We start from the raw sequence: 16365 nt of genomic DNA, 5'->3' as shown, positions 1-16365 counted from the left end.
CCAGCATGCGAGTAGAGGGGGCCCATGGAACTGCTGTGGTTTGCTGTGGAATGAGCCTGATTTAACACATGAATAACAGAAACTAGAGCTCCACAAACAACTGGCCAGAGTCTCAGCTATTGGGGAGGAGGTGTGCTCTCCACCATTTGTCTAGTGGTCTGCTTCAAACCCATCTTTTCTATGTATTTCTTTTTTAAATTGATGAATATTACAATGATTAAATATTCCTATCTTTAGAAATGATCTTACACTTTAAGTTAGCGGTGGAGAATTTCCTTTGCAAAGCTGCAGGTGTGTGAGTGGTTAAGTTTATTAAGGTCAAGAGTCTGATGGTTATCAGATGGATTTAGTTGATTTTAGGTTGAGTAGTGTGTTGATATGGGCTTGCCAGTAGGTTACCTGTCAATGCCTGAGGGTATGCTTGCCTATGTGGGTGTATGTTCTTTTTAGTGGCTTTTTCTAGAAGTTCACTGAGTGCATTCAGGGCAAGCGGACAGCTGATTGTCAGTTGGATGGGTGGACAATGAATAAGAAACCTTGCAGTCCTGCAATGCTGCAGTTAATTGGCTCAATATTTGCTCCTTTTATCCTGTTGCAAGTCCAGATGTGAACGGTCACGTTCCATGCATATTGAGTTACTGTAAATCTGCTCTATGACCAGGCAAGCAGACGATGAAAACGCATAGGCCAAGAAGCTTGTTCACGGCCATTGACCTGGAACCTGCAAGGTTCTGGCTACATTCAGGGGCAGCAGTAGTTGGGGCTCTCAACAAAGTGATTTAGTCACGGCTTGTCTGCAGTTAAGTTTTATCCCTCTGACAATGAAAATGCTTCATGTCCAAACACGTCATAAAGTGGAGCTGCTGTAAACCAGGTGTAATAGCCAATCTGGCTTGTACAACTTTTGGAGCTCTTAACAACGGTTTTGTACAGATTTAGTTGGCTCCATGTGAGCCATGCACATGTTGATACCTGAGGTCAGCTCCATCGTGGATTTTTACAAGTAATTTACAAGGTTCCTCAAAGGACATCTGGAGATTAATTCAGATCGAGCTGATCTTATTAGCAATGCAACTGAAGCAATTGACTACAAACAGGCTGGTTTGGTAGGAGGACAAGTTACTTTGGAGTACCAGACTCCAGTTGCATGAGAGGGCCAAACAGTGTATAACATTTTACACATGAGCAGACACTACACATGCAAATCATCTCTACACTGCCTCTCTTTCCTGTCTATGCTGATCTCTTCTACACAGGTGATTCTCATGAAATATGACAAGGAAAGGTCCTGAGTTATGTTAATCACAAATTAATAAAACAATTTGAGCTGTCAGAATTAACCCGTTAATGCATGCAAATAATTAATAAGTTTAAGATGTTAATCAGGATTCATGCATTTACCGTTGATACAGCATAAACACTGGTGTGAAGGACGGAACCTTTGTAATGTGTCTACCCAGAGTCATTACACTGATGCACACTTCACTTCACAACACACACACACACACACACACACACACACACACACACACACACACACACACACACACACACAACAGCGCTTCCCTGTCAGTGATAAAATTATGGAGAAAGGACCTCTTATGCAATTTGATGGACAAAACAAGCCCAGATGGGACTTGTTACAGAAATGAAGTATTGTTCTGCCTTTGTAAGACTAATTTAATTACCACAGAAGCATGTCAAGTCTTAACTATCACCAAAACGCAGAATGAATTGGAGTTCAGCACTTGATGTGAACATTAACTGAAGCTCCCGACCCGTATCTTCGTGATTTTATGCATTGCACTTCTGCCACACGATTGGCTGATTAGATCATCGCATGAATAAGTAGTAATAAGTATTGTAATAAAGTAATAAAGTCCTCAGTGAGTGTATAAATACTTATGAATGATAAATTATATATATATTTTTTTTCACGTTGCAGTAATGAGAATTGGGGGTAAAATATGCGTAACTGTAATTAAAAAAGTTCACAATGCAAAAAAACCTCTATGGCCCTAAAAATAGGCTTCATTTTCAATATGCAAAATATAATTTCTTAATTGTTTCTTTTGATTTTGAGGTAAAAAAGGACTAGGACTTTTTCTTGACAGGTTTTTTGAGACATGTTTGCATGGTAGAGATGATACAAATTTTGCTGCATCAGCTGCTGCCGCCATCCGGTGGTGCTGACCCTGTCTTTGTCATCTTTGTGACGCATTGTTCATTAGCGTCAATTTCAGCTCATACCAACCCCCCCCCCACCCCTTTCTTTCACAAACGTTACATTTGACTTTTAGGTTTGAATATGTTTCACTGGGAAACAATAGACAAAAGTTTGTTCTTGCTCTTCCAAGCAGCAGGATTGTGTAATTTTGTAGCGATGAGGTCCCAGACATGGAAATCTTAATCAACATTCTTGGCATGATAGGAAGCTTTGGCTCAAAGGATGTTTTGTTTGATTATTAAAATGTTTCCCCCCTCTCCTTTGCACTCTCAAAGGGAAGTAAAACATTCCAATGGCTTTTTTGGACCCTTTTCGCTGGCTGTCACTTAAGCTCAGTCTTTGCCTAGAAGTGAAACTGATGCTATATTCTCAAAACTCTGAGTGAGCTTAAACTTGATGGAACTGACAGAATCAGAGGCCAGGCTTGAGGAAGTACTCCAGTTGGGGTGGGCTCTCACCACAGCAGGGAGGTTTGGTATTGAGCCAAGCAGGCGGTGATACAAAAGACTGGATTCCAAAAAAGGCACTGCCAAAACTTGCTGAAAAAATATTATTATAGTGTTCCTGTTGTGTCAAGAATAATGATTCTGTGTCAAATCAGTACAGCGTTTGAAATATGTTAGTCTCATTCTTCACTCTTCACACCTGTGCTAGTGGCTTAGTCTGTATTTATTCTGGTCCTCTTTAAGTCCCCAAGGTCAAAGGTCAATGTTTTGGAGAGGAGAAATCCTTTTTACTGGGACAGCCATTTTTGGATGAGTGGTATCACAATGTTTAGGTGCTGTTTAGGGCTTTACAATTAATCAACTTCAAGTGAACTGATATGCAATTATTAAGCCAAAGAAGGCTTAAATGTATTTACATTTCATAATTTAGCAGAAGATTGAATGCAAAGCAATTTAAAATGAGGAGCGGAGCAGGCAATTTGTCATAAAAAAGCCAAATATATTGGCACAGCCAAGTTCTCAAAGTGGCCGGGGTAGTAAAGAAGTTAGCGTAGAAGAAAGACCATTTTATTGTTAAATATTAAGTAAGTGCATTTAGTGTTTTCAGCTGGTTCTTTTTAAATTTCCAATTCCCAATGCACTCCAAGTGGTGGCATAGTGACTCGCCTCAATCCGGGTGGCAGAGGACGAATCTCGGTTGCCTCCACGCCTGAGACCGTTAATCCACGCATCTTATCATGTGGCTTGTTGAATGCGTTACCGCGGAGACATAGTGCATGTGGAGGCTTCAGGTGTGGTAGTCAGCGTCTTTATTCGCTGAGCTACCCAGGCCCCCTTTTCAGCTGGTTCTTGAATGTTGAGATGGTTTCAGCAGATTGTTTGGAGGTTAGAAGCTCAATCCACTACTCAAATCCATCTGATAACCATCAGACTCTTATACAGTGTTTTGAACTGCCTTCAAGCAGTTCTCGATCTAAATGCTCTACACAAACTCCATTTTTGAGGTGTTTCTGCATTTCATATATATTCATTATGAATGCAAAGCATTCCAGGTGTACTTTATTTTCACATTTATTTAATTCCAAACATTTTGGGCTGCTCTAAGTTATCATACAGCTGTAATAAAGCAATACCAGCCAGCAAAAAAGAAGATGACAGCTTATCATCAGATTGAGCACTGAGTGTTGTCAACTACACGTAGAAACTCAAAGGTCTGCCTTTGGTTTTTCACTAAAATAAAGGCTTAAGGGTTTAACCGGAAACCCTCTTGCGCTAAAAAGCTTGATAGAGTGCAATGGTTTCGTTTTTTACTTGGGGCTTCTCATAAAATTTGGACTTTATTTGGAGACGAAAAACATAATTCAACATGAGCGCTGCTGTTTCAGTGTGATTTTATGCTATTGTGTTCGTTTGGCCTTGATATCGAAGAAGCAATATGATATGTTTATAAATGTTTATCTTTTCACTGTTTAAATCACAAATACAGTGTTTGTCAAAATAACCGCATATGATTTCTTGACTGAATCATGCAACCGTAGTGCTGTTGTTGTTCAAATGAAGTTCAAGGTTTTTCTGGCATCATGCTGTTCTTTCAGATCTTAACTACTCTGAACTTCTCTGCTGAGCTTTAAGCTCTTATAGATGAGACTTTAGTGAAAAATACAAGCACCAACAGTAAGTGCATGGGAGCCATTCAGTCTTGTTGAAATATGTATTATCTGTTGCTGTCTATTGTTACCTTGGAAATTCAGAAAACACAGCAGCACTGCTAATAATCAGCAGCAATGTCCTTTATCTCATACAATGCTTTTATCTATCCTACAAATTACTGCGCTTGACATCTTTACTAATCATAGGGCAGCAAAAATACCTTCATGGTCTCATTCCCTTTTGAACAAATTTCTGAATTTCTTTCTAGTGTTTCCCAAAGTTTTTCTCCACATCATTTACTGTAGCAAACAGTGATCGCTTCAGTGCTTGCATTCCAATCTCCCCTCCCCATTCTGCCCTGTTGAAAAGGACTGGCACTAGTTCTACAACTTTGTCCTCATATTCCCCTGGTTAGTACATTGGAATGTCTTGGCAGATACCACATATTTTCTAACTTTACTAAAATAAAAATGGCATTATTTTATTTTGGAGCTCATATTACAGGCTGAATATAACAGATACAATTTATAATGCATTCTTAATAAGGCTAACATGTTGCTAAATAACCACCCCTCCCAAGCAATTGGTGTAAAAACCTTTATTGAATGTATCTGACGACTAAAAATCTCTGGATTGTTTGGTACCATGACATTTGTAATGTACAGTGCAAACACGATAACTAATTACCCTGATAAAAATATTGAGCCAAAAATTAAGTCGGAATGACAATCTTTTAAAGGAATATTCCGGGTTCAATACAAGTTAAGCTCAATCAAAAGCATTTGTGGAATAATATTAATTGCCACAAAAATATATTTTGACCAGTCTCTCCTTTTCTTTAAAAAAGCAAAGATCTGCATTACAGTGAGGCACTTACAATGGAAGTGAATGGGGCCAATCCGTAAACATTAAAATACTTATTATTTAAAAAATGTAGCCACAAGATGTAAAGTGTGCATGTTAACTTCACTTAATAACCTTTTATGTGTAAGTTAGAGCCAATTTTACAACTACGTTGCCATGACGATATAATGTCGACAAACCCTAAAATGACTGTAAAAATTATGATTTAAACAACTTCACAGCTCAAATATTTCACGTTTTTACAAGAATTAATGTAAGTGCTTTTCTAAAATTATTAGCTTCACATTTCTGCCTTTAAACTCTCCAATAATGGGCCCATCACTTCCATTGTAAGTGCCTCACTGTAACCTCGATTTTTGCTTTTTTTACAGAAAAGGAGGGACAAGTCTTAATTATTTTTCGTAGTAATCAACATTATACCACAAATGATTGTTTTAAAGCTGTTTTAGAACTTAAAGGTGATTTGTAGTTTGTGTGTGTGTGTGTGTGTGTGTGTGTGTGTGTGTGTGGCGTGTATTTATCACTTTGTGGGGACCAAATGTCCCCATAAGGATAGTAAAACCCGAAATTTTTGACCTTGTGGGGACATTTTGTCGGTCCCCATGAGGAAAACAGCTTATAAATCATACTAAATTATGTTTTTTGAAAATGTAAAAATGCAGAATGGTTTCTGTGATGATTAGGTTTAGGGGTAGGGTTAGGTTTAGGGGATAGAATATATAGTTTGTACAGTATAAAAACCATTATGTCTATGGAAAGTCCCCATAAAACATGGAAACACAACATGTGTGTGTGTGTGTGTGTGATAAATACTTTCTTGTATCCCAGATTAAATATGCAGAGACAACTGTATGTAAGATGCTTGTTGGTTGATTTGTAGGTTAAGCATCCCAACCTGACCAATTGGCTTAACCAATAGCTTCAGTTTAGCTGTTTGTCAGACAAATGGTAGACGAGGGGAGTGTATGGCAGGGCTGGGTATACAGATGGGTATACAGATTTTCCAATTCGACCCGAGCGTGACTGCTGTGTACATTTTCCATTCCCTGGTTTGATTTGTAACCAGTAGCCCCAAAGAAACATAGTAGACCAAATAGTTTTCCTACAACTTGATGTCCTATATAAGTCAAATTTTGTTATGAAATTGTTTATTATGTTTCCAGAACTGTTGGTTATACATGTTTTGAGACGTTACATATATTACATCAGAAATTAGCATAAATAAGACTTTAACGTAATGGCCAGCATCATCCAATCACTGCAAACTGCAAACTGAATCTATGTACTTATTATCATTATTCCATGTCTGCCAAACATGTTGAGTGGTTCAAACATCATCTGCAGCCTGAAACTGAACTTTTGGTTGGATTTTAGGAGTGAATGCACTTGAATGCATAGGAAAGCTATATGACTCACCCTTGCTCCCTATTTAGTGAATAACTTAACCTCCAGTGTGCTGTCCGTCTGCACTGGTCTCTGAACAGTTCAAAATGCACCTTTTTTTCATCCAAACTCCATATACAGCTTCTGAAAGCAACATTTTTTAGCTTTTGGATGTATCCATTGATTCTCAGTGTGATAATTCACAGTAAATATAAGATATTTTAAGGAAAATGAGCCTATAGTTCACGTACATGGTCATTGGTTCAAACAGCAAATCGCTCAAATTGAAAAATAAATTGCATATAGGATGAAACTAGTAATTAGGTTTCTTACCAGATGCAGGTTTGTGTCTCTTTCTCCTTAAGACAAACTCAGCTTAGATCAGCGCCATGATGTTTTGTCACATGACTCAGTGCATTTAAACTTTTACTGACAGCTTAGAGTCTCCTGAACTGAGAAATGAAGTTATATTATTAATAGCCTAAAGCTAAGCCAAAATGTATTTTCCATGCATGTGGACGCGGGGTCTCAGGAGGTTATAGGGTTGCGCATAGAGTAAAAAAATCGATCTTGGGATTTTAAAAAACGATTTCAGGATGGTTCAAAAGAAAATCAATATTAGAACCAAATTCATGTCCTAGAAACGTGTTTGAAAAGATTTTTGCAGTTCTGTTCAGTGATGTTAGTGGTGAAGAAATTGCGCACTTCACTTTTAAGAATAAATCAAATCGCTTTTGCTAATATACAGTTATCATGCATGCAATGTTGCCAACTACCCATGCTAATTCCATTGCATTGAGCACTTGTTAACATTCACGCTACTTCTTTGCCGACCTGCAAATGAGACAAGAATCAATTGAGGTTAATGGAAATAAATATTGCTTCTTTTCTCTTTCTTTTTTTTTTTACAGAGTGAGACTCAACAGATGAACTGTTGTCCTCTAAACTCTGATTACAGTACCTCATACTTTTACTCTCATCTCTGTCTAATTAAACCTTATGTCTCCCTGTCTCCACATTACACACACAGATAAAGAAATACTTTGAGCTGGAACCGCTGGCACGAGGCAAAAGCTGGATTCTGGAGGGCAGCACTGTTGACAACATGGATGCAGTCAAGGAAAGCTTCACTCAGCTCATTCATCTGCTTGAGGAGAAGGACCAGGAGACGGGCAGGATATGACCCAGGGAACCCATTCCACCACCCTTCAGACACTACCGACCGCCAACTCACCACTGGCCAGCACAGCCCAGTTCAGCATGGCCACTGTACCAACTTCATTGTGACTCTGTTACTGTGGTGTAACAAATTGAGCCATGGAAAAATGGACTTTGCGATTATTATGAATCCTTACGTGTATGGATACATATCTGCCGAGAAAGAAGAACCTCAGAACCTCTGAAGTTTGATACCTTCTCCAGACCACATGTATTAACTGAGAACAAACATTCAACACACAATTACCTTTGACAGTAAATATAGTTAAATCTGTCTTCTTTAATACAGACCTAGTTGCTAATAATAGATAATGTAATCAAATGCTTGGTCGCGTATTGCAACTGGAAGTCCTGTTTTTGTGGTGCGTAGATTGTTTTTCTTAGCACAGTGTGGCGTGAATGTTTGCGCAAAGATGCGTGTTTGCAAGCGAGAGATGCCAGTTTGTACGTCAAAGCCTTAAAGTGTGTGCTAATGTATTTTTAAAACAAACGTGTAAATGTGTTCTCACAAACAACAGTCCTTAGATGTAATTGAAATAGGAAGTCTTAATTATTTGTGGCTGTGAAGTGCAATGTGAATTATGACTGATTCTGAAAATCACGAAAATATAAAAAATTCTTCTCCTGTCATGTAATATCTTTAAACTGCATGGAGCTGCACTTGATGTACCATTGGAGCTATAGAGTGAATCATAAATGTACATTTATGAGTTATTTGGATTTTATCATTTTTAAGAGGTCCTTGTCGAGGGCAAAATAATGTTTTCTTATCTTGGTCTAATATTATTTCAAGCCAGAACGTATCAAGGATTTTGCTCTACTGTATCTCTATCTTGAATGGTGATGGTTGACATTATAGCATTATTAAATTATAGCACCGGTAGACTTGGATGTCTTTTCACACCAAAACCACAACCAATTCCCTCTGTATGCATGACTATGCATGCTTATATAGTGCGATTGTTTGGAAATTGCATTTAATTCGTTTTTTATTCTTTTTAATTTCTGTTGGCCCTGAATGTAAAACACTCTCTTGCATAAGTGCTCCTCTTCGTGTCTAATGGCCTCCAATTTAGATGGAGTGATGCATTATGTTTTGTTCTCTAGATTTCTGTTTTTATACCATACTATGTCCAGAGATCTAAACAGAGGAAGCTCATGCCAAAGCCCAGTCTAAGTGTTAACCAAATTACTCATGTGCTACAGCCATGCTTCCAAAAGCAAATATCCTTTGAAAAATGACCACCACCTGGAATTGCATAGTCATTGTAGAACTTGCACAACATCATCTTGCGTTTTATTTATATCTACAAAATTTTTATACCCTCCAAACAAATTCAACTGCCTTTTTATAATTCAAATGTTTGTACATTTGTTACAGATGTTTGTCTTGGTCTTTGTACTGGAAGAGAAAAAAAAAGTCCAGGTGGACTTTTGAGCAGTTTACTATGGTTTCCCTCTAGTCATTCACATGATTGATGGTGTTTGTATGTATTTATGCATAATTGCCACTGAGCAACATGGAAAATAAAGTCTGTAGAAGTACAAGTTTGTTGTCTTTCTTTATTTGCATGTAGGAATGTATCATATTTCACTTTGGTGACAAATAATGAGAAAGCCTTGACCAGTTTTGCTGAATAACCATTATTGCATATTTGAGTCTTAAAGGGATAGTTCACCCAAAAAATGAAAATTCTCTCATCATTTACTCATCCTCATGCCATCCCAGATGTTTATAACATTCCTACTTCTGCTGAACACAAACACATATCTCAGCTCTGTAGATCCATACAATGCAAATTGAATGGTGGCCAGAACTTTGAAGATCCAAAAAGCATATAAAGGCAGCATGAACATAATTCGTATTACTACAGTGTTTAAATCTGTATCTTCAGAAACTAAATGATAGTGTGGGTGAGAAACATCAATATTTAAGCACTTTTTAATGTAAATTCACCTCCCTGGCCAGTAGGTGGCGAAATGCACAAAGAATGTGAATTGCCATAAACAAAAGAAGAATAATGTGAAAGTGGAGACTGAAAGTAAAACAGGACTTAAATATTTATCTGTTTCTCACCCACACTTATCATATTGTTTCAGAAGACATGGATTTAACCACTTGAGTCATATGGATTACTTTTATGCTGATTTATATTATTTTTGGACCTATAATGTTCTGTCCACCATTCACTTACATTGTATGGCATACAGTTGAGCAGAAGAAAGAAAATCATACACATCTGGAATGGCATGAGGGTGAGTAAATGATGAGAGAATTTTCATTTTTGGATGAAATTTTCCTTTAATCTATGTCCCAAAAGACACACCATACACTGTGCACTCCACCATCTATTGTACGAATTTTCAAAGTGTAGTATCGTCCCAAATGCAACACTTAACAGGTTTTTATTATTATTACTCAGAAGCATTCGCTGTTTTTTCAGCTAACAGTAGTGAAGTTTTAAGTGCACAAGATGCGTTGCTACTTGCTTTAGCGTAGGGGTTTCAACGGTGGTGGTACCGACCCCCAGGGGGCGTTCAAAGGATGGCAGGGGGCGCTGGGAGCAAATTAGTAAAGAGAGAGAGCGCTAGATTACAAATGGAGGGCTTTAATCAGTCATGTTAATGAAATCTATCCTCAGGTTCCTCTTTGCATTAAAACGTGTATCTAGATTGGAGTGTTTTGGGGGGTGATGGTAAAGTATTAAGCTCATATTTACAAGATCCTGTCTTCATAGAAGTTTTGCTGGTTGCCACAATTACTATAAAATACAATTGTTTGTCATGCTAGCATCGAGGCCCCTTCCGCTACTTAGAGCAAGTCTCAACGGATTAGTGCATGAGATGTCCAACATTCCACATTACATTTTTTTTCTTTTTCGGTTGAAGTACATCATCTGGAAACTCATAGTATTTTTCTTCTCCGTGCATTTCCAGTATAAACATCCGACTCGCACTAATTACACTACAAGATGGCGTAGAATAGTGCAGAAGTGTGCCATTTGGGATCCCTTTAAATCTAAAATGTATGTGTCTTGTTATGATTCATGGATTACAGTAATAGTTCACCCCAAATTAAAAATGGCGCACAAGAACCAATGAGGTTTGATGTTATTGACGTAGCTGCCATATTGGATTACAGCACTATTCATGTACTTTATTAATGATTTAATTTGATTTCAAAATTATTAACGACTCTTTATTATACAAATATATTTAATGTCTTCAGAAGACTTGTTAAATGGATATTATAATGCAAAGCTGGCATATTTAATCCATCCAGGACATTTTGATATTTAAATATGAAGCATTTTTTTTTCTATACCTATAGTTGAAGTCAGAAGTTTACATACACTTAGGTTGAAGTTATTAAAACAAATTCTCTTACCACTCCACGGATATAATATTAGCAAACTGTATTGGCAAGTCGTTTAGGACATCTACTTTGTGCATGACACAAGTATTTTTTCCAACAATTGTTTACAGTGACCCAATTCCAGTGGGTCAGAAGTCTACATAAACTAAGTTAACTGCCTGAGCACCTGGTCCCTGTGGGTACACAGAGACTCTCGAGAGTGAGCTAGAATCATAGTGACTCGCCTCAATCCGGGTGGTGGAAGGCAAATCTCAGTTTCCTCCGTGTCTGACACGTCAATCCATGCATCCTATCACGTGTCTTTTTGAGCGTGTTACCGCGGAGACGTAGCGCATGTGGAGGCCACGCTATTCTCTGCGGCATCCACTCACAACTCACCACGCACCCCACCGAGCGCGAGAACCAAACATTATAGCGACCATGAGGAGGTTACCCCATGTGACTCTACCCTCGCTAGCAACCTCGCGACTCCAGGGGTGGTAGTCAGCGTCAATACTTGCTGAGCTACCCAGACCCCAAAATAAAAATGTTATCCTTTAAAATGTATATGTCTACAGACCTACAAAGGGACTTTAGTTTAGGTTTTATGCATTATAAGAACAAAGCAAATCTATCATTTCCCTACGGTCTGTGTGCTGCTGAGCATTACTCTTATAAAAAGACAACAATAATAATCTTATTATTATGAGTTTAAATAACTTCTGCACATTTTCATGTATATAAAAGTGTGTCTACATACTGTATCTAATGACTTCAGTAAAATGCACAATTGTTCTAAGAACACAGTAGCTCTAGTAATCTGCTTTAATTGGAAAAAATAACTATCAAACTATTACCTCACAAACATAACGCAAAAAGCATAACTTAATGAAGACTCATGTGCTGATATAAACTCTTACAATGTGTGCTTAAAAGAAGGATTGTCCTTTGTTAGTTTTCTGCCATACATTTCTCGTAATGCTACCAATCAAGAATGGTATGCCGATAAATAACTCTCATTTGTGTGTTCCTCATCTCTAGATTATTAATTTAGATCAACATCAATGCCGATTAAATACATTGAGAAATGAGCATTGTTGAAACAACTTTGTAGAAATGAACAGAGCCACATTGACGGTCTATTATGCAAGTGTTGTTTCGGCTCATGAAACTCACCTGTGAATGGCTGGAGGGTTGCTCAAACAGCCCAAAGTAACAAGACGTAAAGAATACTGTATACAAATCCACCATTTGGACTCGGTATGGGTTTAGCTTGTAAAAGTGTGGGGGACTGAATCTCTTTTTTTAAAGAGTGTGGGGGACGTGTCTCCCACGTCCCCCCTGGCTGCTACGCCCTTGGTTAAAATAATTGTTGCCAGCTGAAACACATTAATCACTACAATAATGATTAAATCATAGGCTCTTAAGTATCTGCAATTTTTTTCTTTCTTTCTTTTTTGGCCAGGCAGTGTATAAGTAAATCATTTAATATTAAGCTATAAATAGTTCTCTGTTTAAGTGTCCCAACATAGCAACATTGGCTCAAGTTTGGGTCAAAATCAGTTAGTCTTGGCAGTGGTGGATGGGTATTGTTTGTTTGGAAAACCGTTAACAACATGTATATCTCTATTTTTATGATAATTGTCCTTGTTTTGTTCATCAAGATGACTTTTAGCTCTCAGTTGTCTAAAGCCAAAAGAATACCAGCATCTCTGTAGGCCATCCTTTAATAGTTATTAATCATAGTGTTTCCTTTTCTATGGAATAGAAAATAGTCATCTACAACCAACTGTCGGTCTTACCCACAAAGTTATTAGATGAGGGAGTTTCAGTTCAATGGCTTCTAGGAATTCCCATAAACCAGAAAGTGAACAGTTACTTTATCCATGTATCCATACAGGAGCTTAAAGCAATAGTTAATTTACTCAAACAATGGCAGTTGATGGTGAATCACTCAGAGTCTGCGTACAGTCGAACAGGCAGGCCTGCCAAATTATACTCTATATAACTGTGCGCACATACACAGGCGGTTGACACATGCGTGCTACAGCTGCCACGAGACACCTCAGGAGTTTAGGCCCATAAAGATGTCTTTATATTCCTTCAAACTCGAGTTATACAAATGCAGGTATCTCCTGAACTCCCCACACATGTACTCTTGTCTTGCACATCCACTGTTGTTGTTTTTACCTTCGTCTCCTGTTGTTTACTGGTGATCACATCTTCAAGCACTTCATCATGACAGCAATGGCTCATATGTGAGATATGCCACCATGTGGACCCACTAATTAGTGCAAATAATTCCAGGCACATGCCCATTCTCTGGGTTCAAAGATGCACGGTTAGAAAAATCAGGCTGTACACGCTCGGTGCACGAGCACTCTGTTGATGACTAGATTTGCAACACGCGTCCTGTATGCGGACCAATTCCAAGTCTTCTGAAGATATGCAATAGGTTTGGGATGGGAATCAACCCAAAATGTAAGTAATTTTTCTGTGAAAACCTCTTTCACATTCATGAGAGAAGCTCGTTCACAGTGGCCGGCGTGATCGTGTGAGAAATGGAAGTGGAGAGTAGTTCTAGCGGGAGACCAGCAGGTGCACATCATCACATCATTAGCTGGGTAACTCCTAGCCAATCACACGTAAGTCAATGCTTTATAAGTCCGCTCACAGTCTATCACATTGCTGTTTCGGTGTGCTAACACTGCAACCTCCACCACCCCACCACCACCAGCTGAGCCACCTGTCCCGCAGGTGGGTAGGCTTCTCGCCCCTGCCTCCTATCTCCGGCAGGACATGACGGTTCCGGGTACAAATACCCCTGTGGAACGCTCTCGCTTCGAGAGAGGGAAAACACAGGAAACAGGGTTGTGATAACTCCACAGGTAACAACACTTTTATATACAGCACTTTCAACCAAGTCTTTCTCGAGAACACGGGGTTCCCTTGTCACTCTCTCCTCCGCTCTGGAGGTTCTGTGGCTGCTTATATGCCGCTCTCCCCATGCTCACTGGAATTAGAGACAGGTGTTAGACATGATTTAGCTCAGGTGCAAGCGCCCTTACCGCTTCCTCTCCCCAACGGGCGCTTGACCACGCCCCCGCTGCCACAACCTCGGACTGCCGGACGGGGCCTACGCCAAAGAGAGAGACATCACCTCCCGTTTTAGATCTATCAAAAAAATGGCATCTCAAACTTCACTCAAGCCTGCGTGTCTTCCCGATAGAACTTGCGTATTTAGGGCTACAAAAACTTTCTGTAATGAACATGCAACACGCAACGTCAAGATTTTCAATTAAAAATGACTTCTTTAAACATTACTGTTCCACATAAGAAAGAAGGTCATATAGATTTGGAGCAACATGAGTGTAAATGATGACATTTTGAAATTTTTGGGGGTGAAATATTCCTGACACAAAACCAGGTGAACTAACATCTTATAGAACATTTACATACCATATTTTGGCACTATAGTTTGACACAGTTTTGCTGGAGGTATAAAAAGGACGACATAAAGGCAAAAGTCCAAAAGTTGCATTAACTGATCTGCATACCAGCTGCAGGACAAACGAGAACACTGTGTTCGTCTGACTGATAATCCGTGAATAATCTCTTAATTCAAATTTTCTGGGGACAGAAAGAAAATTATTTCTCTGATTTACAGATCTAAATGACAAAAGTCTTTTTTGGCTGAATAAAATGTAAATGCAGTTGCAAGAAAGAACTTCTGAGAACCCCATCTTTTAGTATTGAGGATTGTGTCTAGGGAAGGCACATTATCTAAAATAACCTTGGACTATTTGAAATTACTCACTCACTTGCTATCCCAGACGAATATTAGTATGCAGACAGATGAAGACTTGAGATTAATCTTTAAACTTTATCCATGTCTGAACAATTTCACAAAGCTGTCTGCAAGACAGAAACTTTCAATCTTTCAATTCTTTGCTTTTATCCCGTGTCAGTCTGTCTGCCAGCCTAACGTTAATCTTCTTTAAAAAAGTCTCCTCTTTTCACACCGTCACACCGGTAGAGGTGTTTCTGAAAGTTTCTTAAGTGTGTGCATTATTACTTACTTTTGCAGCTCTTAACTTGCGCAATATGAGGAATCGCCCCATGCAAATTTAGCATTGATTGTTTGTTGGCTTGTGCAAATAAACACTAATAGCAGGCACAATTGATTCCTCGTTAATTCCCCCCTTAGAATTCCCAATGAAGATGGCACTATTAGGCCTTGCCAATGCAAAACAACTTCAGCATATGTTTGCATTCTTTTGTGCTACATGTCCTTCATGCATGTGAGAAATGTACAGTTTGCATTGCCTCCATTATTGAATGTAGCTGGCATACCATTTTGCATTGTACTGCAACACAAAGGTCAAATGTAAGGACAAAATGTACATTCTCCCATTTGCATTAGTGGGACATCAAAACCCCCCCATCTGGGGTAACGAGGCATGCATGCTCATTTGGGACACTTGATGCATGGACATAGTCCATCGCCCATCGGCCATTTGAAAGCGACTGAGAAAAACTCTTCTTAGTGATGTTTGGACTAACAATGAAGGCCAGTGATAGACTCTATAGTGGGCTCTCTGTGATCTCGTTTCAAAGCCCAGTGCCAGAGTTTAATTGCTGATTGTTTTTAATGGCAGATTCCATTCCCGCTCTGATTCTAATACGATTCACTGTCGGCACATTGAAGTGCAGCTTTGAAGAAGCTTATGCCTCTTTTGATGGCTCTATGCATTCCATTGCATTGTTAAAATGCAAAACAATTTTATATGAGTGCTAATAGAGAACATTTCTGAAAATCACTGAAATAGTCAATAGCACATAAATCGGCATGGACTTTCCATACAGACTGACTCTATCGGCATCTCTGGTTTTAATAACTCTCTTTAAACACTTAAAACAACATAATAGCTCTGTTCCAAATCCTAGCAAGCTGCCTTGGTGCCTCATGTGTACATTGGAAGCTGCCTTCTAAGGCCACATCCACACTAATACATTTTAGGATGGAAACTCTGTTTTTTAGTTTCCTAACATCATCGTTTTCCAAAGTATGCAGTACTCAGGGTGACCAAATGACCATTACAAAAAATTGGGATGCAACAGGGACCCATTTTGGCTTCTACCAGGTGAGGAGACTTTTCATATAGGAAGACAGACAGCAGCAGAGGTGGGAGGGGGCGGTCAGGGGGAAAGTTTAGCACAGG

General features: G+C 38.8%; 1 protein-coding gene across 5 annotated transcripts in view; it reads left to right on the top strand.

Annotated features, from left to right (window-relative positions):
* LOC127636676 (ADP-ribosylation factor-like protein 15) overlaps positions 1-9336 on the top strand; it is a 76051-nt gene extending 66715 nt beyond the window's left edge. For all 5 annotated transcript variants that reach the window (XM_052117336.1, XM_052117338.1, XM_052117339.1 and 2 more), the window contains one exon: positions 7601-9336. In XM_052117336.1, the coding sequence (XP_051973296.1) occupies positions 7601-7753 (153 nt within the window). In that variant the 3' untranslated portion in view covers positions 7754-9336. The remainder of the gene's footprint in view (positions 1-7600) is intronic.
* The last annotated feature ends 7029 nt before the right edge of the window (positions 9337-16365 follow it).

This window comes from Xyrauchen texanus, chromosome 44 (assembly GCF_025860055.1).
Source record: "Xyrauchen texanus isolate HMW12.3.18 chromosome 44, RBS_HiC_50CHRs, whole genome shotgun sequence".
In the NCBI taxonomy this organism is placed as follows: Eukaryota; Metazoa; Chordata; class Actinopteri; order Cypriniformes; family Catostomidae; genus Xyrauchen; species Xyrauchen texanus.
This window is presented reverse-complemented; position numbering and strand designations above follow the sequence as displayed.